The sequence below is a fragment of the Ursus americanus genome, chromosome 15, assembly GCF_024610735.1.
Source record: "Ursus americanus isolate L20-20 chromosome 15, mUrsAme1.1.p, whole genome shotgun sequence".
Classification (NCBI taxonomy): Eukaryota; Metazoa; Chordata; class Mammalia; order Carnivora; family Ursidae; genus Ursus; species Ursus americanus.
This window is the reverse complement of record NC_142141.1, coordinates 53,405,917-53,433,355: the sequence shown is the minus strand read 5'-3', so window position 1 is coordinate 53,433,355 and position 27,439 is coordinate 53,405,917. Positions and strand designations below refer to the sequence as shown.

Genomic DNA, 27,439 nt, shown 5'->3' with positions numbered 1-27,439 from the left:
GCCGCGGCCTACTATTGGTGGCCCAGCGCGTCAGTCGGCCCCCGGGCTCCTGGGGCGGGAACGCGGACCGCCGTCCCCACCCCGCGCCTCCTGAGCCTGCCAGCCGCGGGGAAGGGATCCCCGGCGCCAGCGGGCGACCACGGCGTCTGACTGACCGACGGGGGAGGCTCCGCGCCCGTCCGCAGAGCGCGGCCGGCATGGCGGCGCGGAGAAGCGCCCCGGGGGCGCGGGCGCGGGAACGGGAGGGTCCTCGCGCCCCCGCCGCAGGTGGGCCCCGGGCCGGCGAACGGGCGGGGCGGGGCGGGCAGGAGCGGGCGGGGGCCGGCGGTCAGCCTGGGGCTCTCTCTCCTCCGCTGGCCGTCGGCGCTGAGGGTGGGGAGGTCCGGGAGAGCCCCAGGGCAAGGGGGGGGACGGGCTGCACCCCCAAACACCCCCGGCAGGGTTTGCGCTGCAGTCGGGGACAGGGGTCGCATCGCACCTGAATAGGAACTATGCCCGCGGGAGGCAAAGCTGTTTGGGTCGTGGCTGTGAGCTACCTGCCGAGGCGGGGAGGACAGGCTCCTGGGAGGGGGGAGCCCGTCTTGCGGACTGGTACGGGGTGGGGGGGCACAGGCAGACGCTGGGGGGGGGGGGTCGGGCCCTGTCTCCGAGGAGCGGCAGTGTCCCCTTCTCAGTGTCCCCCTCTCGGTGTCCCCTCTGAGAACTTGGTTGTTGTCTGGGGAGTTGCGGGAGGGGGGGGGGAAGTTGACGGGTTTCGCGCTTTGCTGGTGGAGGATGTGGCCCACACCTTCGCAGCAGTCAAGACTTGCTGAACAACAGAGAAAACTGGCTTTTGAACAAAAATGTCACCAAGCACAGAATGGTACAGTCGCGCCCTCAAGTATGGGCGCTGAGGTGGGGGCGCCCCCCCCCCGCCCGTGTCGGGGCGTCTCTGCTTTCTGCGTTCGTAGCTGGGGTAGAGGTGAAGGCCCTTTTCCTTCCCTGTCTTCAGCCGGCAGTCCCAGCTCCGAGCAGGAAGATGAACAGAGGAAGATGAACGTAGCAGCTTCTCAGTGTTGAGCACATTCCCGCTGCGTGTTTGTCTGGTGGCCACCACCGCAGGGGTGTGAGCCTACTGGTGAATTTGGGGAGCGTTCTTCCTGTTCACAAACACAGAGTTGGGGCTCGAGGTACTGCAGCGTTTATGGGAAGTTGGCAGGTGCCAGGACTGCTTATTAATTGGGGTTCTCCGTCCCAGCAGGAACTTTTGATTCACACCTGAGCTGTTGGGTGTGGTGGGAACAGTGCCGCTCTGGGAGCCAGGACATGAGTTCTAGACCTCATTCTGCCCAGAACCCTGTGCCTAGAAGCCACAGCCACTCTGGGCTTCCATGTCCTCAGAGGATGAGGATGTTGGGGTAGCTGATCCATAAGGCCCCTCCCAGTCTAGAATTCTATGATTGACTTACTCTCAAAAGTTTGGAAAATGAACTCGTTTTCAACCTTTCTGCACCTTGAATTATTATAGAATTAGCCAAATATTTCCTGTGGGTGTATTCGTTTGAACTTTTTGCCTTATTTTGGGAGGGAAAGCAAAGCTGGAAATGGAGTAGGCCTCAGCAGAAGAAAGCTGGTTTGGGAGGCAGAAAGATGCCTACTCTGGGCTTACCCTCACGGCCAGGAATTTTTCATTCCAATGCATCAAGTTCAAGGTGTGCCAGCACTGTGAGCCCAGAGAATTCTTTCCTCAGCTCCAGCCTATGGGGACTGCAGTTGGTGTGCAGCAGTGGAAAAATGTAATTCAAGGATTGGGTTATGGAAAACTTTTTTTTTTCCCTCCAAAACATAACCCATAACCTCTGAGGACTTAGGAGCATAGTTTCCCTTCTTTAGGGGTGGTGTTTGGGGGCAGGGGTGAATTTTAAGTCAGTTGCCAAAGGTAGGATGGGGGCAAGTTATTTTTACCTACCCCTCTTTTGGAAAGGGAGAGACCCAGGTTCACTTCTGAGATAATAGCAAGTGCTAAGAAGTCACACTGGACAATAAAAACCAAATGGACAGCAGTCAGAGGAAGCCCATAGAGAGTGGTAGGGATGGAAAGAATTTTCTGGTAGCCATTTTTATTCTTTGTGAAGTGTTTGGATATTGAGAATCATGAACTAAACATCTGCACACCATATGATGGGAAAGACACTGTCAGAATTGGAATATCAGACAGGGAAGTGGCACCCAAGTTGATTTGGTGCAATGCCCTGAGGCCCCAGGGCTGAGGAGGAAAGAGGAAGCAGAGGAGACCCGCCCACTGGAGGAGCAGCTCAAAATCTTCAGCATACGTTTGGCAGCCGGGCGCTTGAGGAGGGGATGTGTACCCCACGTTTTTCCGGGCCCGTCTTGCCTCTTTCCAGCCCCCGGGTCATTAACTGTCAAGATTAGTTCAGACATTGTTGTGGTTCTTCACCAGAAAGACTGCAAGTTTGCAGCCGTGTCCTCAGGAGTGGCAGGACCCCAGGGTGGTGCCCAGGGGCTAGCCAGGGGTGGCAGGAATGCCCAGTGTGGAACGGGGGACCCAGCAGCCAGGTCCCCTCCCCCCAGCTACACATAGAGCAGCTCTGCTTTTGCCATTTATTTCCCCCTCTGCTTCTGTTCTTGTTTTATATGCTGTTCTGAGTAAGATTTTGTTTGGGGGAAAGAGAGTCAAATGCTAAACGCAAAGTTTAGAAATCATGGTCATGGCCAGTGTTTTTGAATTTTGCTGTTGTCTTTATTTCGTGGAAATGGCTTAGAACTGTGCCTGGCCCACAGTAAGCACTCATCATCATCATCACCATCTTCATCGTCATCATCTTCATCATTTCCTTACACCATGAGGTCGTGGTTATTTTTATCCCTATTTTATTGCTACCAAGTCACATACAACTGGTACAAGATTTCCCACTTCCCACGTAGACTTTCCTACTAATTAAAAGATGCGTTCCTCAGTATCATGGAATACATTATTCCAAAGCCGTTCAAGGATTACTTTATGTACCAAGCAGATGTTTCTATCCACCGAATGCGGCCTTTGCCCCATTCCCCTGGGCAATCCTAGGTACCACACTGGGTGGACAGGTGAATTTACCTGGTGAGCACTTCTGTGTTTAAAGGGAGAGCGGGCAAATCCGAACAGCTAAGGATCAGGCAGCTGGTCCATGGCAAGAAGAGTGATGAGGATTGTGGGGCTCATACATTCCCTCCTCAGCACGGACTTCAAAGGGGTGCTACCAACTGTGATCTTATTCTAGAACCAGTGCCTTCAAAGACTCTGCTCTCCAGGACCTGAACCATGGGCGGAGGGGTTACTGGCGGTGGTCAGTGGGTGCCAAGGAGGAGAGGAGTGAGTAGCCAAGGTTCTTTGTGTGCTAGTTGTAACCTTAAAGAGAACTATTTTCCATCTTTAAAAGATAGTTTGAGGGCTTAGGAACAAAAACAAACAAGCAAAACCCCAATGCTGCGATTAAACACACACACAACGGAATGTTTAAAACCAAATGGTCCGTAGTTGGTATTTTTCGCCAGCCTGTTTGCCCCACTTTGATACTTTTGCATTTCTGTGAGATGGATTCGATGCCAAATAAAATGTAAATTTGGTAGCAGGTGCTCTAGCTGAGTAGAAATCCTCGATTGGCAGTTATGAACTTGAACATGACCTTTCACCTGACTTTCTAGCATGGGTGGGCGCTGTCTCCGGTGCCTGTAACACCACTGTTGTCCTTGCCATGGAAAACAGTGGGCATTCGAGTTCTCTTCGTGGTGTTGGCCACGGAGACACAGCCCATGGAGAGTCTTAGGTAATCTTTACCACCACTCCGACTCTCTGAATGGTTACGGAATTTGCTCAAAGTTTCCAGCTAGTAAGTGGTGGCTAGGGTTCAAACCTGGCAGCGTGGCTCCACCCAAAACCCATTCTTTACCATCCACCTCTTCTGTCTCCTGAAACACGGTTCAGGATTATACCTGCGAGCACTCGAGTCTCCCGGTTCCCTCCCCACGTCTCAGCTCTTCTCAATTAAAGTTGGGTTATCATTTTAATACCCTGTTGTTGCTCTGCGGAACTCACAGGTCTGGGGGACAGAAGTGAGATTATGAAAAAGTCTTCATGATCGAGCTAAAGCGTCCTACATACGTGGTGGCATCTTTGTAGCTATGACAGCCCCTTGCATCAGCTTGAGAGGAGTGAGTGAGTTACTGGGCTGTGTATTTGACCTTTTTCTTCTGTCCGCTTGAAATCTCTGGTAAATGTGCGGTCACTTAAAACAGTCTGCTCCCAGAATCGAGGTTGCTTACACATTTATTGATTTGTAATTAACTTAATGGAAGAACAGATCGCAATAAATCAACAGAGGAAAGGTTTTGTTTATGCGCTCATTTTGCCAGTAATCTTTTGTTCCGGTCATACCCCATTTTACTACTTTCTCATTTCATTGGAGCCAGAAGAGACAGGTGGCATCATGTTTAAAATGAGAGGATGATAAAATGCTTATGTTCCTTTCTAGGAGACTAAGGACTGTTGTCTGGTAGTACTGTTGCTGGGATTCTCAAGTAATAAACAAAAACCTCAGAAACCATAGCATGTAAAACGCCATGCTCCATGGATCTCTGAATTAAGAATTTCATAGTTAGCCTTTTGTTGTTGATTTAACCAGGTATCGATGACTTTGAGTCTATGTGGGATTGTTGGATGGTAGATATATAGTAATTTATTTTTTTTAAAGATTTTATTTATTTATTCGACAGAGATAGAGACAGCCAGCGAGAGAGGGAACATAAGCAGGGGGAGTGGGAGAGGAAGAAGCAGGCTCATAGCGGAGGAGCCTGATGTGGGGCTCGATCCCATAACGCCGGGATCACGCCCTGAGCCGAAGGCAGACGCCTAACCGCTGTGCCACCCAGGCGCCCCGATATATAGTAATTTAAAGTACCGTATTAGCTTGCCTGGTAGTTGGCTTTTATGAATATTAGGGTTAGTCTTCTAGCAGAGGAAAAAGTAATGTAATTGGAAGTTGGTTCCTCGAAAGACTTCCTTCCCTCCGGTTCAGAAAGAAGTGGGATCTGATTCCACATCAAGGGTTAACCGTCGAAAAGAGAGAAGCACACTGCCCTCTCTTGTTCCTGATACAGCGGACATGAGCTCCCTGCTCTCTCCAGGCTTGGGATAGCCCCAGTGGGTACAGTGGGTACACGGAGGTGGGCGGGGGAGCCGGTGGTGGGAGCTCATCAGGCAGTGGTCTTTGAACAACTTGTGTCTCTCCTCTAAGTCAGGGCTGAGAGTTCTCGGAGCCTTTAGTCCCCCAGATTTAGAAGTGAACTGAATTCCTTCTTGCCTGGTAAAGAGAGAATTGTTTTCTAGGTCTTAAGATAACACCTGGTACATCGTGGCCGTATTTGTGGACCTGTGACAGGAAGACCTCACCTTTCCCGTGAGGTCTCTAGAGTGACCAGAAAAGTGAGTGCTCAGTGTCTCCCAAGTGTGTGTCCCAGGTCATTAGGACAGGTCGAAATGCCTTGGAGGAAGCAGGACAGCTGACAGGAAAGGGAAGTGGAGGAGGTGGCAAGCCCGTGCTGGCGTGGGCTGCGGATAATCAGTCGCCATCTAGATCTAGAGGGCTGGATGTACTGACGCCCGCAGACAGATCAGCTCTGTGGCATTTTAAAAATGAACTTGGAGTTCAGTTTGTAGCTAAGGATGAAGTTGGGCACTTACCCTGAAAAGCAATTGTAGCCAATGGTATTATTAATGTAGCACTTCTGGGTCCCTCAGCTTTGCACCTGAATCAGTGTAAGACTTGGACATATCCATTCCTTCCGCCGCAGTCTGAAGTAGAGAGAAGTCACTTGAACCGAGAGACAGTTTATGAGATCAGTGTTATCCATGGTGTTTCCCTCTGTTTTGGTCTCTAAATATTTGCTGAACCCACTTTTGTTAAACTCAGCTGACTGTTAGGATAGGGGACTTGTACAGCCAAGACTGTTGACCTGTGCTGTCTTGTTCTTCGTGTGTTAATATTCCAGTGTATTCTCCCATTTACGCCTCATTGATTGATTCAATCAAAATGTGGAGCCTGGGGCACCTGGGTGGCTTAGTCGGTGAAGCGTCTGCCTTCGGCTCAGGTCATGATCCCAGGGTCCGGGGATCGAGTCCCACATCAGGCTCCTTGCTCAGCGGGGAGCCTGCTTCTCCCTCTGCCTCTGCCTGCTGCTCCCCCCTGCTTGTGCTTTCTCTCTCTGTCTGTCAAATAAATAAGTAAAATCTTTTAAAAAATAAAAAAATAAAATAAACAAAATGTGGAGCCTATAACCTCTGAATGTGGAAGCCTATAACCTCTCCTTCTCCCTCCCTCCCAGGCTCCTCTTCCACCATCCCTTTTTTAAAAAAATTCTTGCTGTTTTTAGAAACTGGTCGCCTCCATGGAAGCCCTGCTGTGAGAGATCTATAGGAGCGAGAGTGGACTTCTGAGGGTGGGAGTCCTTGCTGGCACTTGTCACAGTCTCACGTAACTGCTGTGTGTGTTCAGGGCATCTTTCCTGTGGTGCAAGTTGTGGGTAACGTTTTAAGTGTAGTTGAACTTCAGTTGTTTCACAACTATGTAAAATCCTGTGCCTTGTGCCCCAGTGTGACCACTCCTCCAACACAGCTCAGAAACCAGTTACCATAAAGAGGCCTTTGGTGGAAGAAGGGAACTGGCAGTTGATGGCCTGGCCTCCTTATGTCTGTTCATGGGGGAGGAAGCTGAGGTCCCGAGTCGCTCAGCTCTCTAGGACCAGACTGTGGGTTCCTGATTCCCCGGTGCTGGCTCCTTCCTCTACCTTGACGCCATGCCACTAGGTGACCACTTCACATTCTCACGTCCTGCTTTGTATGTACATGAGTGTCATTAAGGGAAGAGAAAACACTGATGGCTCACTGTTTCTGGCATAGGTGTGGTGTTCCAAGTCAGGAGGGACCACCAAGATAGAGGCTCTTAGTTAGGATTCGGTATGGCGGAATACCAGAACAACCCCATATAAGTGAATCAAGTTTATTTCTCTCATGTTCCAGCTCAAAGGTGGTTCTCCAGGGCGGGAACGGGCTCCATGGTGTCAGGCGCCCAGCTGCTTCCACTTCACGTCCACCATGCATGGCTTGCATGACTCGCTACCTCGTGGTCCACGATGGCTGCCGGACATCAGTTAGCACACTCACATTCCAGCTAGGAGGGAGGAAGAAGGACAGGAAAGACACCCCTCTCAACAGAGCCCTCTGAACATTTCACATAATGCTGCGTAGTCAGAATTCACTCGTGCAGCTACACCCAGCCCGTAGGGAGGATGGGACGTAGCCTTTGTTCAAGTAGCCCTGTATCCAGCTAAAAGTCGGGACTCTCTCTCTGGAAGAAGAGAGAACGGATACCGAGGGAAGCTGGCGGTGTCGGTCATGGAGACACATGGCCTGGATCCTGATTACATGGATTCATTTTACTGATTTGACAAATATTTATTAACCGTGTACTATGTGCCTAGGTACCAAGAAAGCAGAGCGAAAACGGACACAATCCCAGTCCTTAAGACGTTTACCTACACAGGAAGACGGACACTGATCAAACACAAACACGGTTGTGTAAACTGTGCTAAGTGCTGTGAAGGGAAGGGACACTGTGTGCCGAGCGAGTAACGGGGACTTGAGCAAGCCTGGGGGGTGGTGGGAATGGGTCAGAGGCTTTGCCCCAGGAAGTGACATTGGAGCTGACGCTGGAGACTGAGGAGAGTGAAGGGTGTTACAGGCCGCAGAAAGAGCTCAGGCGAAGAAGGCAGGCTGGAGGCCGGCGTGGGCGCTCAGGGAGGAACTGACAGCCAGTCCTCTTGAGCAAGAGCCAGCGGGGAGAGAAGAGGGAAGAATTAGGGTCAGACCCCGTGGGGCTCTGTTGGGAGGGTGACCGCCGTCGGCCTGTCTGGCACGAGATTGTCCCAGGACATGGAACTTTTAGTGCTAAAATTGGAGAGCCCCAGGCAAGCCAGGATGTGTTGGTCACCCTTGCTGGAGGCCACAGTCATAGTTGGAGTCCTTTAATACGAATTTCAGCCAAGTCCCTTTTTAGATAGACGTAGCCCTCAGCCACGGAAACACAGCTGGCTGGTAAGCATAGCCCCTCCTGTTGGCCGAAAGGGAAAGAGGCACAAAATGGGCAGCACTCCCTGTGGTTGGATTGCGTGACCGGAGAGACTTTGGCTGGCATGATTTCTCCTGAGAGGAATTTCAGAAATTAATTGGCCTGTGATAATGTATTATTTAGGATGACAAACCAGCCGAGGACAGAGGAAGCCCGTACTCCGCGGTGGCATGTCTCAGCGCAGCCAATACCTTGGAATCACCTGGGAACTTCACCAGTAAATCCAAAAAGGCACAGGTGGACCCAGGGCACGGGAGATCGACTCCATCCCAGGGCCCCTCAAGTCTGGGCATGCATGTGGGTGGCTGGGGATCTTGCAGAACACAGACGCTGCTTCCATGGGCCCCGTGGATCTGTATTCCCAAGTGCCCGGGTGGTAGTGATGTTGCCGGTCCAGAGACCTCGAGTACAGCGTCTGCAGTGTTTGACGAGTGGGTTTGGAAGCCACTGGTTTCTTTTCCTGGAGAGCAGAGCGAAAAGACCATGTAGAGGTGCACGGGTTGGTGAGAGGAGAGAGGGACTCGGGCAGCACAGGGAGGCTCCGCTTTGTGCCACCAGCAGGGATGGGCTTCTTTTGACTTCTCAGTTGGTTCCTAGGAGTTGTGGGATATATGATGCGTCTGGTCCCTGGTTCCAGAAGAACCGGCTCTCCGTGGCTTCTGGCTACGATGGGGCAATAGGAAGGTGATGCCCCATTACCTTTCTCACACCTTGTTTCGAGACCTTTTCCAGTTCACTACACTGGCTGCTAGGATTCGGGTCTTTCCTACAAGTAAGAAAACCAGGGGTGCCTGGGTGGCTCAGTTGGTTAAGCACCTGCCTTCGGCTCAGGTCATGATCCCAGGGCCCTGGGATCGAGTTCCGCATCAGGCTCCTCACTCAGTAGGGAGCCTGCTTCTCCCACTCTATCTGCCTGCTGCTCGCCCTGCTTGTGTGCTCTCTCTGTCAGATAAATAAATTAAATCTTAAAAAAAAAAAAAAACAGAAATTAGAAGAAGAAAAGCCAGAAAGATTTTTAAATAGGAGATGACACACCCACTGAATATAAAAAGGCAATAAAAAAACAAAACAAAAAAACTGAAACAAAGAAAAAACACCACCGGCTACAGAGTGGAAAATGGTTTGGGGAAGGGAAGCCAATTAGGATTAGTAACCATTAGCGACAGAGCCCAAATGGGTCTGATTAATGGAAAAATCACCGCAGGGCAGAAATGCGGAGTGGCTCGTCTGAGTGTACCTTTAGTTCTCTCTTGGTCATATTTCATAAATGACTTGTAGTGGGAGGTGGAAGACAGGCTTAATCTTTAAAGGTCTAAGAGTTGAGAGTGTGCCTCAAAGCCCTGGCCGGTGAGGCAGTGAACCAGATCCAGGAGCACGAAGTTTAGCGGGGATACCTGTCAGCTCCTGGATCTCAAGCACAGAGGCTGTACACGTGATGAACCCCTTGCTTCCCTTCCCAGGTTCTGAACAACCTGAAAGGTAGCCACGGGAGTCAGAGAATTTTATTTTTATTTATTTTTATTTTTATTTTTAAAAAGACATATTTATTTGAGAGAGTACAAGCAGAAGGGGCAGAGGGAGAGGGAGAGAGAATCGCAAGCAGACACCACACCCAGCACAGAGCCCCACATGGGGCTCTAGCTCACCACCCCGAGACCACCACCCGAGCTGAAATCAAGAGTCGAGCATCCAACTGCACCACCCAGGGGCCCCAGAGGCAGAGACTTTTTAAATGTCAGCCGATAAAACCCGCATGTCCTAGTCGTGCGGCCGGATGGGCTTGCTGAGCAATGCCCGAGCTGAGCTCACCCCTAAAAGGTCAGGCCCAAGGGCACCTCTCTGCCAGCAAGGAGGAGGGGCCACGTTGAGCGGGTTATTTCAAACCTGCCATCAGACCAGCCGCTTTCCCTCGGGAAGGAGTCAAGTGAAAGAGGGCTGGGGCCAAGGCCTGAGCCAGGTCTTCAGGAAAGCCCTTCCAGCTGGAAATCTGAGAAGGGTGGAATGAAAGCGCCGATCCCTGTCTCTCCCTTCAGACATTGGGGAGACATACTCCAGCAACAGGTCTAAAGGGCTTTAAGTTGATGGCAGGCGAGTTGATGGCTTTTTCTTTTGCAGCTATACAATACTAACGAATACAATCTCAGGCTGAAGGCATCCTTTGAGTGAATCGTCTAGAACAGGGTTTGGCAAAGCACTCTGGATGTGGAGCCACTCAGTTTTTAGATGGCCGGCCACCTAAGAATGGTTTTGACATTTTTTTAATGGTTAGGGGCAAGAAAATCAAAAGAATACCATTTCCTAACATGTGGAACTTACATGAAATTCGGACCTCAGTGTTCGTAAGTAAGTTTTCTCGGAACACAGCCCAGCTGTGTGCTATCTAATGGCAGCTTTTTGTCAGGGCCGATTTGAGAACTTGGGACAGAGACCAGCTGGCTGGGAAGCCTACCATACTTACTCTCTGACCCTATACAGAAAGCTTGCTGACCCCTGACCAAGAATGAAGGAGCGGTCGTGTGTTTGCATTGGCTCCTGGGTGGGTCACGCTCAGGGCATGGTGTTCTGTCCTGGGGCCTCACTGCAAGTGTGGAGTGGGTTCAGAGAAGGGTGACCCCGACAATGAAGAGACCCCTGCCCCCAGCCTGTGTCATATGAGGACAGGTTGAGACAATGGGAATGTTCAACTGAGAGGAGAAGCAGGCGCGCGGTGGAAATGATGGCTGCCTTTTACGTCCGTGCCTGTCGATTGTTTCGAATTCTTGGAAGAGAATTGTTTCAGGAAGGCAGCTTTGAGGTTGATTCAAAGGGCACTGACCTTGAGTCCGCATGTGTTGGTTCAAGTTCAGACTTCTCCTCGCGTTCTCTGGGCTTTAGGTTCTTCTCCCCAGAGATGAAGGGGGCAGGCGACCGCCCATCCCGTGCCCAGGTCCACAGTGAGTTAGGGTTCAGCTTTTCCCTCCGAGGTGTTTTCCGGCCGGCAGGGGGCACGCTCATGGAGACCCCTCAGGGACCCGTGGCTGGGCTGGAGTGCAGAGGGAGCTCTGGGGGGGGGGGGGGTCGCCCCGCGGAGGGGCTGGCGTGCATCGGAATTTAGAGAACAAGTGGAACTCCAGCCCCTTCACCCAAAGCATTCTGTGATTCCGTGAAAGACGCGAAAGCTGTCGTGTAGAAGGGCAGTCCCACATGTTCCTCAGGACTCCAGGCGACACCCTTCCAGGCGGTGGCTGCACATCCAGCCACGCGGGCCTCCCGCTCAGGAGCTTTCCCTGATCTTCGGGTAACATCGGCATCTCTACCAGGATCTAAAGGCCTGCTGCTCTGAGCCTGGCCGGCCTTCCCTTGCCTTGTGGACTCCGTCTGTCCCCTGGGTCTCCACTCTGCCACATGCTGGCGGAGGTCAGGTACCGATGTTACCTCTGCGGCTGCAGCCATGTTTCTTTGGATCGTGGCCTTGGTGGGTCCCCAAACACAGGAGCAGGGGCCAGCCCTGTGTTCGTAATGGCAGCATCAGCTCTTGGCCCAGGGCTCGGCCCATAGGAAGAGCTTACTCTGTATTCATAGACTAATGATAGACTCGGATCAATAAGGAGAGAAGTGTTCCAGAAAAGGAAATGGTCTCCCACACATGGGAGTGAGTCCCCACCCCTAGAGGTGGCGGGGAGGTTGCAGTGAGGACTCAGCCAGGGAGTTTCCATTTGCCCAGTGGCTCGGCCTTACAAGCACCCATTCGTGGCTTGGGTGTAATTTCATTCTAACCCTCTGTTATCCCTGTTGGTCTTCTCCGTCGGGGAGACGTGTTGGGATCCTCGAAGCTAAGTGCTTTGGCTGAGGTCCTGCAGCTAGACTGTAGCAAAGTCAAGACAGAGCCCTGGGCTTGTTCCGCTGAGTCACTGGTCTCTCCCAGGCCAGGGAGCCTGGCTGGCTGGCTCAGGGGACCCTGGAGTGCTGAGATTTCCTAGAGAAGGCGTTCCAGCTTGCTAGGACATGGCAGCCTATGCCCCCCACAGCTCTTGTGTTTTTAGAGTTGGGGGGTTTCAAATTCCCCTACCCATGATCAGAAAATTACACTTATCTCTTAAAGTGATGGGTTGCAGTTGATACCCCTAAACTTGTGCCCAGTAACTGAAACAAATCTCTGAGCTATGACATTATTAAACACACGTGTGCACGCACAATCCTGTCAGTGTCTGGCCAGGGGCAGTTTCGTGCTGTCCTTGCTGACACTCAGTTGAGCAGGAGCCTTGGGTATGGCAGGCCCCGCCCTGCGGGGACGGTGCTAGCAGCCTGAGTGGGTTGCCTGACAGGGTTTCAGCTGCATGTCTTACTGGTCATGACTTTCGAGGTAAAAACCTTTCGCTTGGTGGCTCTCTCGCTCAGTGAGCCTGGTCTTGCACTTTTGGCTTATAGCTCTTGACTCAGCAGATGGCTGTCCTTTCTTCATGGGGCAGAAGTAACGCCTGACATACAAAAGCATACAAAGACTCTTGACCTCACATTTCAAAGATTGGTAAGGAGGACTTTTTCCCCCTATTTCCTCCAGAGCTGCTATAAAAACAGGTAACCTGTGAATTTTCAAGGACCACGACCATTTAAATCCAGTCCTTTACGCTGCCATGCTGACTTTTCTCTAGTCGTCTCCCTGGCGCTCCGCATGACTTAGAAACCTCGATGGCCTCTTGGGGTTTGTTCTGTTTGTCATTCTGCCTGCATACTGTTTATTTCATTTGTTTAGACTAATGTGCATTATTTTGCCTGATTCTCGAGCCTCTGAGTTCCTCAGAACTAAGCTCTGAGAGAGGCGACCCCCTGGGGGATGGAGGTCTGCCTGCCACGCGGCTGGCTCAGAGGGCCTCATGTTATTCTTTTTTTTTTTTTTTTAAGATTTTATTCATTTATTTGAGAGCGAGAGTGAGCATGAATGGGGTGGGGTGGGGGGAAGAAGCAGAGGGAGAGGGAGAAGCAAGCTCCCCGCTGAGCAGGGAGCCGGCCATGGGGCTCGATCCCAGGACCCTGGGATCATGACCTGAGCCAAAGGCAGACGCTTCACTGACTGAGCCACCCAGGCACCTGGGCTTTGTGTCATTCTGTGTCCCTGCAGAGAGACCCCCCCCACACACACACACCAGGGTGTGCTGAGCCCGGGGAGTGCCGGGTATGGCACTGTGGGCCTGGACAAGCCGACCAGTAGCCTTCCCTGACAGGAGGGCATCCCAATATCCACGAGCTCCTTGAGGACAGAGCAGATGTCTTTCCACTTCACTTCCTGCCAGCCCGGCGCCCAGCCCAGGGTGGGGAGAAGAGTATAGTCGAGGAGGGCCCGGCAGGAGCAAGGCAGGCCTTCCCAGACCCTTCTGTGTCCGCTGTGCCATTTGGCTTCTGATCGCACCTCTCTGCAGCATTCCCCGCCCTTGCTGAGAATAACCCGAAAGCCACATTCACTTTTTCGAAGGGGGCAGTGTTCCAGGACTCAGCTCAGAAAAGCGTGAAAAGTTTACTAACACCTCTGACATGTCTATGTCCCTCGCTTGGTCAGAGCCGCCCCTAGCCCTTCTCTCCTCTGGCCACAGAGAGTGTGCAGCTGTCCCGGGACCTTTCCCACGGGTCCCTCTGCTTCCTGATCAGTCGTCAGTCTCTCTCGAGCACTCTCTCTCCCAGCTCCTGCTGATGAACCGTAACACGGGATGGACGCAGGTGGAAGAGCTGTTGTAGTCGTTACATTGAATTTAGTATCTTTTACCTTCCATTTTAGCAAGATGAATTTAATGCATATGTTTCTTCACTCCCTCTGCTCTCAGACATCTCAATCAAATTGCCTTTTACATCTCTGGCCTAATGTCACCCCCCCAGATCAGGAGCCCCTGATCTGCTTCAGGAGAAAGTCGTCAGCCAGACGCAGCTGGCAGTGTAGACCTGTGAAGGGGCCACAGGCCGCTGTACCGGGAGTAAGATTGGGAGAAAGTAGAGGCAGGAAGGGATGGGCCGTCTGGGCCCGGGACAGCCCTGGAAGGGTTGGGGGCGAAGGAGGCACTGAGGAGTTCCATGAGAAGGAGCCCAGGGCTCCCGGGGAGGCCTGCCATGTGCATAATCACTCTGTTTCCGGCTCTGCAGCGTCTTTTGGTTTTGTTTTCAGGGTTTTTTTTTTTTTTCTTTTTGGTTTCCTGTTTGAATGTTTGAATTATTTCAGCTTTGGTACATTGTAGAGAATGGAAAAAATTCTAAGTAGAATTTTACCACAAAAAAGTGGCTCTTTTTTTTCAGTTCTAGTCGTGGTCGCATCTGCCATATATAGTTTGAGCGCTGCCGATGAGATCTGACTTTCAGATCACCGCCTTGTTGCCTCCGGGGGGCCCGGTGCCCTTCCTCCAGCACCTGAGCCACTTAAGTTCGAGTTCTCCCGGCTGTGTGGGTTGGGGTCTCCCGCATGTCTTCGTGCTGTGAGACCTAGTTAATCCACTTTCCAGTAGGGCAGAAGTGCGCGGTGGCCTCGTTTCAGCCACCACCCAAGTGGCCCATTCCAAAAGTACTAACACGAAGTTTTGTTTTTTCTCTCTTGACCAACATGGACAAAGACCAGATCCATTATTCTGGCAGGGCTTCTGTTCTCTGCCCCTCCTTGTGGCCCTCACTTCCTGGAGATGCTTTGTTGCCAAAACCTGCCCCCCGACCCCCCACTCCCATGTTTCTTGTCCTCATCCTTGACCCTCTGTGTATTGTGCTGAATGACCGAATCCCTGGCGGCAGGGCCGGCTCTCTTTTCCCGCTGCTTTTCGGGGTCAGCGTCACCCCAGCCCAGGTCCTCTTGGACAGAGGAGGGGAGGCTAGGTGGATCAGTGCTGAATTCTCCCTGGTGGGCTAGCAGATGGGGGACCCCAGTGAAGGTCCTGACGTGGGAAATTTTATCCCCTCTCTGCTGTATTTGGGGAAATGAGATTTGACCCATGAAATGTGCAAGTGGTGGTGATGCTAGTATCCCGCAAAGCCCCTCATTCGTGGTGTTCTCATCTCTGGCTGTTGTTTCTGGGTTGCAGTCCAGTTAGTGACACATGCCAGGGGCAGTGGATTTTAAGGCTCTTTTTAAAGAGTCTTGATTCCACTTGCTGTCGCAGAGCTGAAGATCGATTCTGGCATAATTCACAGGCAGGAGAGCCAAGGGATCAGGCCTGCTGCCCCGGCTCCACACGGCCCTGGCTTTGAATCCCAGCTTTTCCGCTTACGTAGTCAATCTTTCTCTCCTGCGCAGCTTCCTCGTCCGCAAAATAAGGGTGGCTGGACTAACAGCAATAAAAATAATAATGAACATGGACCTGGGGACTCAGGGTTTGCCAGAGGGACTGGAAGGACCGTAAGGGCCAGCGTGAGGTCAGCAGTCCCTGGGTGCCAGGCCCTGTTGCGTACTGTTGCCCTCCCCAGGCTGAGCAGCAAAAGCTTAGGGAGGTGAAGTCACCAGGGCATGAGCAGGCCTGGGCTGGGGCCAGGGCAGAGAGCACCTGCAGGAGCATGAGGGAATTCCTGTGAAGCACGGACGCGGCTCTGGCCTACGGCAAAACTCGACCTGTAGCTATTTTAATGATCACCCAAGCCATACATTATGCTGCTAAAACACAGCACTTCCTCTCCTTGGATGAAGAGGCCCCGCTCCTCATATTATCGTATCTGGAATGAACACCTCAGGACTGTCTATGAGCTGCAGCCACTCCCATGGGACTTCTGGGGTCCCGCCCCCAGGTTGCTCCCTGGCGCTCACACCAGCCCCCATGATTATGCTCCCTGGCCCCTATTGCTTTAAGTCACCGGACCAAAAACTGTGCCAGTTAGGCAGAGCGAGGCCGGCAGTTTAAGCTTGTATTCTAGGTTTGCATGAGAAAGGCGAACTGAGCCCTCACGTGTTTTGTTTTTTCTGATAAGTTGATCATATCTCCCTTTCTTGGGTTGGAGGTGGGGTTTATTTCAGGACAAAGACAGCAGGCCAGGGAAGTGTGTTGTACGTGTGTAGGGGGGAGTCAGGGGAGCCGTAATCTGTAGGTTTTCCTGTGGAGGCCCTGGTCAGCTGCCGGAGAGGCCTCACACTCAGGAGAAGGCCCTGCTTTAGGGGGTCTCAAATCTAGGGCCCCAAGGGGCCTGGCAGGAACTCAAAGGATGCCAGGGGTTGGCTAGAGTCTGTGACAAATGCGAGCAGCGTGCCCCATGGAGGAGGCAGCAGCCAGACCCCACCTCAGTGACTTCAAGCCCTCCAAGTCCGCACAGAAATGAGCACCAGCCGGCGGGAAATAGCCGATGCTTTACAAGGCTCTTCCTGGAAGAAGAAATGTGCATGTGTTCCTACAGAGATGCAGACTAGAGGGAGATCCCAGCCAGGACCCAGGGCCGGGGTTCAGGGAGACGCGGGCACTGGGACATGTGATGGGGGTGTTAATGGACCGTTTGTTTTGGAAGGCACTTTGGCATCTCTGTCAAAACTGAAAATGTACACACTCCTTGACCCAGACTTTCCTCTTCTTGAAATTATCCTGAAAGCTACCATGAGTCCACAAGGACTGCTGGAGGATAACGTCTGTCCCGGCAATGTTTTCAAGAGTGAGAAATGGAAAACAATCCAAATGGTTTATCAGTGAGGCAGTGACTGTGTGCACATATGATGGTCTATCTTTATACCAAAATATTATGCATTCTTTAAAACGAAGGTAGATCTACGTGTAGTGATATGACAATATGTCTGCTTTGTATGAAGAGAAAAAACAAGCGGTAAAATCATGTGTAATATTCCATTTTTCTCGAAAATGTTTATAAATACATTAAAAGAAATTCTGTATCACCTAGACAAAATTCTAGTTCGTGCTGAGTTTAAGGATTTACTAAGAGTATTTGCATATGTCAAAATTTTCACAGTTGGGAAATCACTCTGAATTAATAAAAATCTAAATTATAGATGTAAAGGCAGTATAGCTTTACTTTTTAAACAACTCCCGGAAGGTTTTACTCAATATCTGGGCAGGAGTTACTATATAATGGACAGCTAATGAACTGTTTTAAACAGATGAGTACTTGTTTTTGAAAATGCCTTTTTAAGTCATTGTAAGTATGTCTATTCTTATTTACTAGTAACTTGATTTCTTTTTTCTTTTTTGGTAAAGTTATTTCTTTATTTGCTGGTAAATTCTTTCCTTATGAGAGTTTAAATGTGTATCAAATATCCATATAATCAAAAATGCTAAAATTGGGGCGCCTGGCTGGCTCAGGCAGTGGAGCACGTGGCTCTTGAACCCCATGCTGGGTGTGGAGCCAACTTTGGGGAAAAAAATGCTACAATTATAGATCCGCGATTGCTGAGGCTTTTTACTACAGTTAATCGCTGGAATTTTACTAAACCTTGTGCCAGGGAGGGAACAATTTCACAACGAGCCCCGGGAGGTTTGGCCACGATTCGGAGTTCTCTTCCTCATTTGTACTTCAGCATTTTACATGCTCAAGCATCAGACGGTTGGGAATGTGCTGCACATAGTAAAATACTGTAAGTACACAGTCGGAGCTCTCTGGCCCGTCCCTTTTCCCTGGTCCTGTCAGGAATGGGCATGTGTGCCATACGAGGCACACCTGTCCCCACCTCGCTGCTCTACTAAGGGGTCCACTTCCTGGAAGGGACATCCAGCCTGCCGTTTGGGTCACTGGTGTGTGCGAAGGTGATGCCAACTGTTATGGCCCATAAAGGTTTAAGAATGTCCAAGTGGGCGGAAGCGCCTGGCGGTGGCATCGAGCAGAATTCGTGGAACCGTTCTTGGATTCAGCAGATGGCACAACACCATGCACAGTGCGCTGCGCTGGCTCTGAAATAATTTCATTCCGTCTTGCCCCAGGGAGGTCTGCGTTTTTCCCACTATTACGGCCAAGACAATTCAGGGAGAGAAGTTAAGTTTCCCACGGTCACCCAGCCAGGGTATAAGAGAGGCCGGTTTTGAACAGGTGCGAGGGATTCTGAAACTGATACTCTTTGTGGTTATTCCTTGTCAATTCTGTGGAACAAAGATATTCTTACATAGAATGTTGGTTATAGGAGAACCGGGGGTTTCTTTAACTTTCAGATTGAATTTTTGAATGCTTTAAAAACTGTTTATGTAATCAAGGATTCCTGGGTGGCTCAGTCAGTTAAGCGTCTGTCTTCGGCCCCACTCATGATCACAGGGTCCTGGGATCGAGTCCCCGCATCGGGCTCCTTGCTCAGTGGGGAGCCTGCTTCTCCCTCTGCTTGTGCTCTCTCTCTTCCTGACAAATAAATGAATTCAATCTTTAAAAAAATAAATAATAAAAACTGTTTATGTCATCAGTGATAGACACTTTACAGGTAAAATTAGCCAATATATTTTCCCCCTTAAACAAAGCAGACTTGTGTAATTGTGCTGTGCCTTTTTTTTTTTTATTCTTAATTTCTTGTAGGAAGTGACCAAGTTCACTCCTGGATGCTAGTCACCAGCCAAGCATTAGGTACCGCGTGGAGAATAGCAAAGGGGTCAGTGATGCTGGCAGCTTCGTGTCTGGTGGCCTCCCTCTGCTACTTCAGGAGGATGCACTGCGATTTAGGGCACTGGCTGAAATGGTAGGTGGTCGGATCAGCTTCCAGCTTCACACATAGACCCTTGCTGTTCAAAGAAGATTTTTGATATTATTGTTCTCTTTATCTTTTAGGTGGATTGGATATCTGCAGAGAAAATTCAAAAGTAAATATTTTCCTATGTTTTCTTATTTCCAAGGTGCAGAGAGGTTTCAAGAAGGGTGAGGAAAGGGTGAATTAACTACTTTTTCTATTTGATTTGGTCCAGGGAACCTCAGCGTGGAGGCAGAGGTCGATCTGCTCAGTTACTGCGCGAGGGAGTGGAAAGGAGAGACACCACGTGCCAAGCTGATGAGGAAGGTGCGTCTGTTGATACAGGTCACGACGATGCAGAATGCGTGTGTAAAAATCAGGAAACAAACATTCCGCTGTGCCCTATGAAGCCCAGAGATCAGCTAACACCAGACGGGCCACAAGGAACAATTGTGGCTCTCATGATAGAGCCAGAAAGCTGCCACACAGTGGCTTCGGGCTGTCACCTAGAGCGAGGGCCTTTGAGGACCTGGGCGAGGACGTAAATTAGGCTATAGTTTCAGGAAATCTGAGGATGGCGCTCTTTTCAGCTCCTTCTGCCGGGCCTGTGGCCCATCTCCACATGCAGGGGAGACTTCTGTCCTTGCAGGGATTAGGCACCTGGATGTAAAATATGTTGAGGATTTGTAGAATTGCCCATTGGATCAGTCGTGGTAGATACTCCCAGCGGTGCTAACAACCTTGTCAGCAGCAAGAAAGTTTCATTTCAAGTACTTTTTAGCATGGTCTTAAATGTATGTAGTTTTGTTTTTTTTCACTGTGGTCAAGCTGTAGCCATCCTCTCCCCTAAATGGCATTCCCCAGCCCTGGGCTTCTAGGAATTTATCAACTGAAAGAGAAGGACATGGACTCAGTACACACAGGGGTCACTGAAATGACATGTGGTCGCATTCCAAATTTAGAATTGTATTCGTTTCTGTTGTCCTCTTTATTTGGGAGTCACGCCTCACTGACAGTACAGTGAATTCATTTTGTTTATTCTCTTATCCAGAGGAGCTGAAAACCAACTTCTTCTTTTTGTGCGGACAGGCTTACGAGGAGCTCTTTTGGCGGCATCACATTAAATGCGTCCGACAAGTAAAGAGAGATAACTATGATGCTCTGAGGTCAGTGCTCTTTCAGATATTCAGCCAGGGCCTCTCCTTTCCATCCTGGATGAAAGAGAAAGACATCGTTAAGGTATGTCTGCACACTGGAAACGTGGGGGAATGGCGGGTTGACAAGCATTGCAGTGCACATGGCCGGTTCCGTGGGCCACTCTGTGCGTCCTGAGATTGAAGGAGCCTTCAAAGGCCGTACATACCCCATCCATCTCAGAGAGGCCATCATACTTGGTCTTGTTTGTTTTTAATGTCACTATCGTTTCTCAAGAAGGACATTTGTCCTTCATAAGCAAGGTGTGGTCTACTCAAATTCACTTTTTCACTCTACACTTAGTTGAGTTTTGACCAACACATAGAGTGCTCCAGAGATTCCCCCCTATTCCTTTGTAGTCAACCCTTTGCTCACCCCTGCCCAGGGCCACTATTGATAGGTCTTATGTCCCTATCGTTTTGCCTTTCCCAGAATGTCCTCTAAATGGAACTATCCAGCATGTAGCCTTTTGAATCTGACTTCTTTCACTTAGCAAAATGCATTGCCATTCATTCGTGTTCTGTGAATTTGTAGTTCATTCCTTTTTATTTTTGAGTGGTATTCCTTGACATGAGTATGATGCAGTTTATCTGTTCATCACTTGAAGGACATCTGGATTATTTTCAGTTTTTGACAACTATGAATAAAGCTGTTATAAATATTTCCATACAGGATTTTGTCCCTTTGGGCAAATGCCTGGGAATGAGATTGTTGGGTCATGTAGGGGTAGGTCTAAGTTCATAAGAACCTGCCATCCATTTTCCAGTGTGGCTCTGCCATTTTGCATTTCCACCAGTAATGTGTAAGAATTCCAGTTGTTCCACAGATTGATTCCACCTCAGATTGATCTGAGGCTATTTTTAGCCATTCTTTTTTTTTAAAAGATTTTATTTATTTATTTGACAGAGATAGAGACAGCCAGAGAGAGGGGGAACATAAGTAGGGGGAGTGGGAGAGGAAGAAGCAGGCTCATAGCAGAGGAGCCTGATGTGGGGCTCGATCCCATAACACCGGGATCACGCCCTGACCCGAAGGCAGACGCTTAACCACTGTGCCACCCAGGCGCCCCTATTTTTAGCCATTCTGATAGATGTGCACTGGTATCACTGTGCTTTTAGTTGGCATTACCCTAGTGTGGAAGGATGAGTGTCTTTCCATGTGCTTATTTGCCATCCATATTATCTTCTTAGAGAAGTGTCTGTTCAAGTCTTTTGCCCATTTTTATTTTTTTTATTTTTTATTTTAAAATTGTCTTTATTTTTATTTTATTTTATTTTATTATTGACTGAATTTTGAGTGTTCTTTATATATTCTGAGTACAAGTGCTTATCAGATATGTAATTTGCAAATATTTTCTCCCAGTCTATGCCTTGTTTTTTTTTTTTTCATTTTAAGAGTGTAAGGTAGTACATTCTTTTTTTCTTCCTTTTTTTTTTTTTTTTTTTTAAGGCAGACCATTCTCGATGAACAACCTGAATTTTTATTTTGAATGTAGGATGTTTAATCTAGGATGTACATTTAAGGATGGAGGGGCAAGGAAATATAAATTATATGCATATACATAGCTATACATGGCCTATTTCATTGCCATTTTTTAAATGACACTTGTTTTTATTAGTTTCATTTTATCTAGCAAGTACTTGTCAAGTGTGCATGGTGTGCTAGGCCTGCTGCTACTTGCTGAGGACAGAGAATACAACCAAGCCTCTGGGCTCCCCAAGCTCAGCAGGGCGGGAAAATGGATTAGATCCCTTCACTAGATCAGAGTCTTATGTATTCTGTAATCTTATTTAATCCTGACAAGGGTCCTGTAAGGTAGATAGTATTGTCCTGATCTATGATGGAGGATGAGGCTAGGAGGGTAAATAAGGTGCACTGGCTGAGCAGTCTCACAGCTGGTAAGTGACAGAGCGAGGGCGGGACCCCGGAGTGCCTCATTCTTTTTTTTTTTTTTTTAAGATTTTATTTATTTATTCGACAGAGATAGAGACAGCCAGCGAGAGAGGGAACACAAGCAGAGGGAGTGGGAGAGGAAGAAGCAGGCTCATAGCAGAGGAGCCTGATGTGGGGCTCGATCCCAGGACCCTGAGATCACGCCCTGAGCCAAAGGCAGATGCCCAACCGCTGTGCCACCCAGGCGCCCCACGGAGTGCCTCATTCTAAAGGCCACGTGCTCCCTGCTGTACTATGGGATTCTAGCATTGTTTGGGTAAAAATAGTTTCTAAAGGGATATGTCCAGGCTGTTTGGGAAGTGTTTTATGCAAAAGGATTGTTTCCATAGACCTAATCTTCATGTAGGTTTTCATCAGTTGTAAAATAATAAATTAAGAATCTGATCCGAATCCACAAATGTAAAAGAAGGAACTATATGCTTTTATTTAATTGTGTTACCATGTTTTTAAGTGGAGATTGCTACATGAGATAAGATCATGCTCTGTAACATATTCTACATCGTGTGTCGTAAATGTTGAGGTACTAATCGTGGTTGGCATCTACTTCCTTTTCAAGCTTCCTGAAAAACTGCTCTTTTCACAAGGTTGTAATTGGATCCAGCAATACAGTTTTGGTCCGGAGAAGTATACAGGTTCCAATGTGTTTGGAAAATTACGTAAATGTGTGGAATTATTGAAAACACAGGTGAGTGCTTGGGAGAAGAAGAGACTAGGAATGAAAGTTCACACTAGGAATGACAGTGACTCTTCTCTGTCAGGCCTGTCACCCGATGCCACATAAGGAGGACACGTGGCCAGGAGCTTTTCCTCTAGGAACTGATGATTGGCTTTCCTGTTCTTCTCTCCCCTTCCAAGTAATGAACGCGTAGCACTGTCATATGTGACAGTTAGGCCCGTTATGGGTTAAGGAGGCCTTTGTGGGCTGGCTGGGAAACTTTAGCAATCACGTACCTGTTTCCTCTTGAAAGATGGGGTGCAAGGTCCAGACAGGGCACTCAGAAATGCACTTCTGGGATGTGCCCTATTAATACCTTGGGGACAGCACAGGTGCTATAATTTCAACTAAGAGTTTATCCTGCCTTTGAATAGACACACATTTTGGATTGTTGAAATGAATCCTCCCTGGTAAATACCATAACATTTCTGTGCTGTAGTTTCCTGAGCTGTAAAACTGGTATGTAAATAGTGTGTCCCCTGTACAGTTATTGTGAGGATTCAGTGAGTTAATTAAATGCTCTGATCTGTGCTTGGCACATGGTGAGTGGTAAAGAATACTAGTTCGTACTGTTTGTCTCTGGAATATCTTCTGTGTGACCCAACTTTCTTAAGCTGTCTTAGGAAACTCACTTGGTTGGTATTTTACCTAGTTGGTGGTGCTTTTTTGAAAAATGTTTCAATTAAACTAGTTTGTTATTATAAAAGTAATATGTTCCCCTCTGTTAATCTTTGGTTTATTTTCATAAGTACTTTAAAAATTATGACATGTTGTAGGAATTCACCTTTCCCCTGTAAGTTTCCCTTTTACCTCTATATTTTCAGTGGACTGAATTTAGTGGAATTAAAGATCATCACAAGAGAGGAAGTATGTGCAACATCCTTTTTTCTGATGTTCTTCTGGAATATAAACTCTATGAAGCTTTAAAGTTTATCATGCTATATCAAGTCACTGAAGTTTATGAACAAATGAAGACTAACAAGGTCATCCCCAGTCTTTTTCAACTCCTCTTTTCCCGGGAAACATCATCTGACCCTTTAAGCTTCATGATGAACCACCTGAATTCTGTGGGTGACACGTGTGGACTGGAGCAGGTAATGGGGGCAGAAGAAGCCTGTGTGTTTGATTCAGGACGATTCGGGCAGTCCTTGAACACACAGGCGTTTGGAGTTTACTTTCAGCGGTGGTAAACCCACTGCACAGAGGTGGTGGGTTGATATTATCGACCCTTAAATAGAAGGAAAAGAAGAGTCATAAACCTCACTGCTCTGTGCTGTGTGCTGCGTGTCTTCCAGCCCTGCGGCCAGAGAGCCCCAGTGCGGGAAGCCTTTCTGACCTGTCATTCTGCTTCTCAGATGCTGGCAGGTTCTCCCACAACAGAGCTGAACCAGGAGGAAGTCCTGTTGGAAAATGAGATGAAGTTTAGGAAGGCACTTGGTTACTTACTAAAGATAAATAGACATTATTGAAAAATCTTCGGGGTGCCTGGCAGGCTCGGTTGGAAGAGCATGCAACTCTCGATCTCAGGGTCGTGAGAGATCGGGTGTAAAGATTACTAAAAATGATAAATGAACTTTAACTAAAAAAAAATTATTGAAAAATTTTAAATCCAGGGGCACCCGAGTAGCTCAGTCAATTAAGCGGCTGACTCTTGATATCCGCTCAGGTCATGATGTCACGGTTGTGAGATCGAGCCCCGCAGCGGGCTCCACACTCAGCCCGGAGTCTGCTTGTCCCTCTTTCCCTGCTCTTCTCTCCCTGCTCATGTATGCTCTGTCTCTCAAATAAATAAATGAATAAAATCTTAAAAAAAAGAAAAATTTTAAATCCAGAGATTACTTTTTGATCCCCATAGTAAAGAGGTTTTTTGTTTTTTTTTAAGATTTTATTTATTTATTTGACAGAGAGAGACAGCCAGCAAGAGAGGGAAAACAAGCAGAGGGAGTAGGAGAGGAAGAAGCAGGCTCATAGCGGAGGAGCCTGATGTGGGGCTCGATCCCAGAACGCCGGGATCACGCCCTGAGCCGAAGGCAGACGCTTAATGACTGAGCCACCCAGGCGCCCCAGTAGTAAAGAGGTTTTGTTGTGCTTTGCTCTCTTAGGCAATGCAAAAAATTACCTGGCATTTTTATAAAAATTGATATAAAACTAGTTGGAAAACAGCGTGACTTTTTATTCTGAGCATTCCTTTATTTTTTATTAGTCATTTTTTTTTCTTCCCCAAACAGCTTTTCCCTGTAATTTTTTCGTGTTGGTCTACAAAGATGTTCCTCTGCCTTCCCTTCCCTTCCACGTCGTGGGCATTTGTTCACGACTGTGGCCCTCAGTGGCTCACGCGTGGGTCTGTAAATATGCACGTTACTCCATTAGCTGCAGGAGAACACGCTCCCTCCTCAAGTGGGGGACAAGGAGTTGGAAATGTGTGTTTGTGACCTCTTTTTTCATCTTTTCTCCAGATCGATATGTTTATTCTTGGACACTCCCTTGAAATAAAGATTAAAGTGTTCAGACTGTTCAAGTTTAACTCCAGAGACTTCGAGGTCTGCTACCCAGACTTGCCGCCCAGGGAGTGGCCAGAGATCTCTCTGCTGACGGAGAATGACCGCCACTACCACGTTCCCGTCTTTTAAGTCTGGGATGGACAGGGCACCAGCTCTCGCCAATGACAGTGGTCACACTTTCAAGGAAAGTCCAGCTGGAAAACCAAAACTAGCGTTGCAGCCACTGAAAGGTTGGGGACCTTCTTCTCTAGAACGGCAGGGGCACCGGACACAGGGGTGCACGGATGGTGTTCCTTTGTTTTCCAGCAATTTCCTCCAAATCAACCTCACTAATATATTTGTGGGTTGGTGGTTTGACCTTGTTCGTATGGGCTAAGGTCATTTCACATGCAGCAGTCCTTTCAGGGCACACGGACGGTAAATTTGGACAGTAAATTTGGACAGTACAACAGGAAAAAATCGAGAGGAAAAGAGGAAAAGGACTAACCAGGCAAGAATTTGTCTCTAACCTTGATGTTCTTGTTGGGAACCTTGTCTCTGATTTGGGATCTTCATAAGCATGGCCTTACTTTAGAAGCATTACCTTCCCTGGAATCTTTATGGTATATTGATTTTCTAGAACCACTTGATTAACTGTAAAATCGTGTGTGTGTGTGTGTGTGTACACACACATATACACATGTGTATACATTGTATAGTTTTATATATACATACGTGAACACATACACACAAAGAATCACTACTTTGTAATGTTGTACAATTTGTTTTATATCGCTTTACATCTTTTTGTTACTATTGCACCTGGCCGGTCCAATCTGCTTTATATGGATAAAAAAGGTTAATTCTGTAGATTAAGGCAACTGAATGACAGTTATTGAACTATTCCAAAACATTAAACTGTGGTGTATGTATTTAACATGTATATTTAATGGAGCTAGAATCATGCTGCCCCCACCCCGCACCGTGTCTATGTCCTAATCTCCAGAACCTGTGACTATGTTGGGTTAAACGGCAAGAAGAAGGTTGCGGGTGGAATTAAGGTACTAATCTGACCTGGAAATGGGGAGGTTACTCGGGTCCTCCAGGAGCGCCCAATGTAATCCCGAGGGTCCTTATAAGGGGTTGAGGGAATTGGAAGAAGTCAGGGCCAGAGGAAAATGTGAAATACAGAACAGAGAGAGACGCAACATTTCTGGCTTTAAAGATGGAAGAAGGAGCCATGACCCAAGGAATGGAGGTGGCCTCTGAAAGCCAGAAAAGGCAAGAGAACAGAGTCTTCCCTAGAGCCTCCAGATTTTAGCCCCATGAGACCCGTGTCAGATCTCCAGCCTGCAGAGCTGTAAGATAATGCATTTATGTGGTTTAAGGCACTAGGTTTCTCGTAGTGTGTTAGAGCAACAATTGACAACAAATATATTCAAGCTAACTAATTTTTGGTCATCTTTATTTTGGAAATACTTTTCTCGTTTATTTTGTTAATCTTTATTTTGAAGGTACTTTGCTCGTCTGTTTTGAATTTCAATAAATACAAAATAACTTTTAAAATCTTGACCAATGATACACTACTTCAAAGGTACAAATCCATTCCAAGAGGGACTTAACATTTTTGATGCTAACGTTTCCTCCCATTTCCATACTGCTTCCACTGTTACGTAAAATATGGGATATTAAATGCTGTGGTATATGAAAATAACATCCAGATTCTTTTGTACTGAGGATAATCAGTATGTCCGATGGTACGTTGTACTGTGCCTGCTATCATTTCATTTTCTGGTTAAAGAGTTGGAAAGCAATCAGCTCAGACCAAGGGGCTGTGTGTTACCTTTATGGCCACACGAAACAGGAGTTCCTAATTGATCTTTATAGCGCATTCCTGCTTGGAAGTGTCTATGATTTCGCATAACTCCTGTTATTTCATTGACCCTTTTGAAAGTTATCCCCATGATCCATTACTGGGACCAAGAAAAAATGAACTCCACCCTCTGTGTTCACCAGCAGACACGATGACTGCAGCAGGCCTCTGTGAGATTCATGGAATGTCTGTTCTAGACTTAGGCTTCCAATCGAGCTGTCCAGGCATCTCACTGGCATTTGTACGTTACCACTCACCTTGCATGTCCTTACCCAATGTAACGATTTCCACATCAGTCCAGGATTGAAAGGAAGAGCTTTTCCCCAGGGATGGGCAGCCTACAGCTCTGTGACATATTAATCAATGGTGTTTATCCATAACCTTGTGTTGGGGGGAGCGGGGCAGGGCAGGATGGGGTGAGATCAGATTGTGAAAAAAGGACATTTTGATACAAGGAAAGTAAAAAGTAAAGACCTCTAAATAGTT

General features: G+C 48.4%; 1 protein-coding gene across 1 annotated transcript; it reads left to right on the top strand.

Moving 5' to 3' along the window:
* Nucleotides 1–84: 84 nt before the first annotated feature.
* On the top strand, nucleotides 85–26,652 carry OTULINL (OTU deubiquitinase with linear linkage specificity like). The gene is made up of 8 exons (XM_045787156.2): nucleotides 85–267; nucleotides 18,591–18,750; nucleotides 18,840–18,871; nucleotides 18,974–19,065; nucleotides 19,828–19,977; nucleotides 22,442–22,570; nucleotides 23,425–23,694; nucleotides 25,057–26,652. The coding sequence occupies exons 1-8, from the start codon at nucleotides 198–200 to the stop codon at nucleotides 25,228–25,230; spliced, it is 1,077 nt and encodes a 358-aa protein (XP_045643112.1). The 5' UTR covers nucleotides 85–197; the 3' UTR covers nucleotides 25,231–26,652.
* Nucleotides 26,653–27,439: the final 787 nt, after the last annotated feature.

Coding starts and splice junctions, on each gene's coding strand:
- OTULINL (XM_045787156.2), top strand. CDS start 198: ATGGCGGCGCGGAGAAGCGCCCCGGGGGCGCGGGCGCGGGAACGGGAG. Junction 268..18,590: donor TCCTCGCGCCCCCGCCGCAG/GTGGGCCCCGGG, acceptor AATTTCTTGTAG/GAAGTGACCAAGTTCACTCC. Junction 23,695..25,056: donor ACACGTGTGGACTGGAGCAG/GTAATGGGGGCA, acceptor TCTTTTCTCCAG/ATCGATATGTTTATTCTTGG.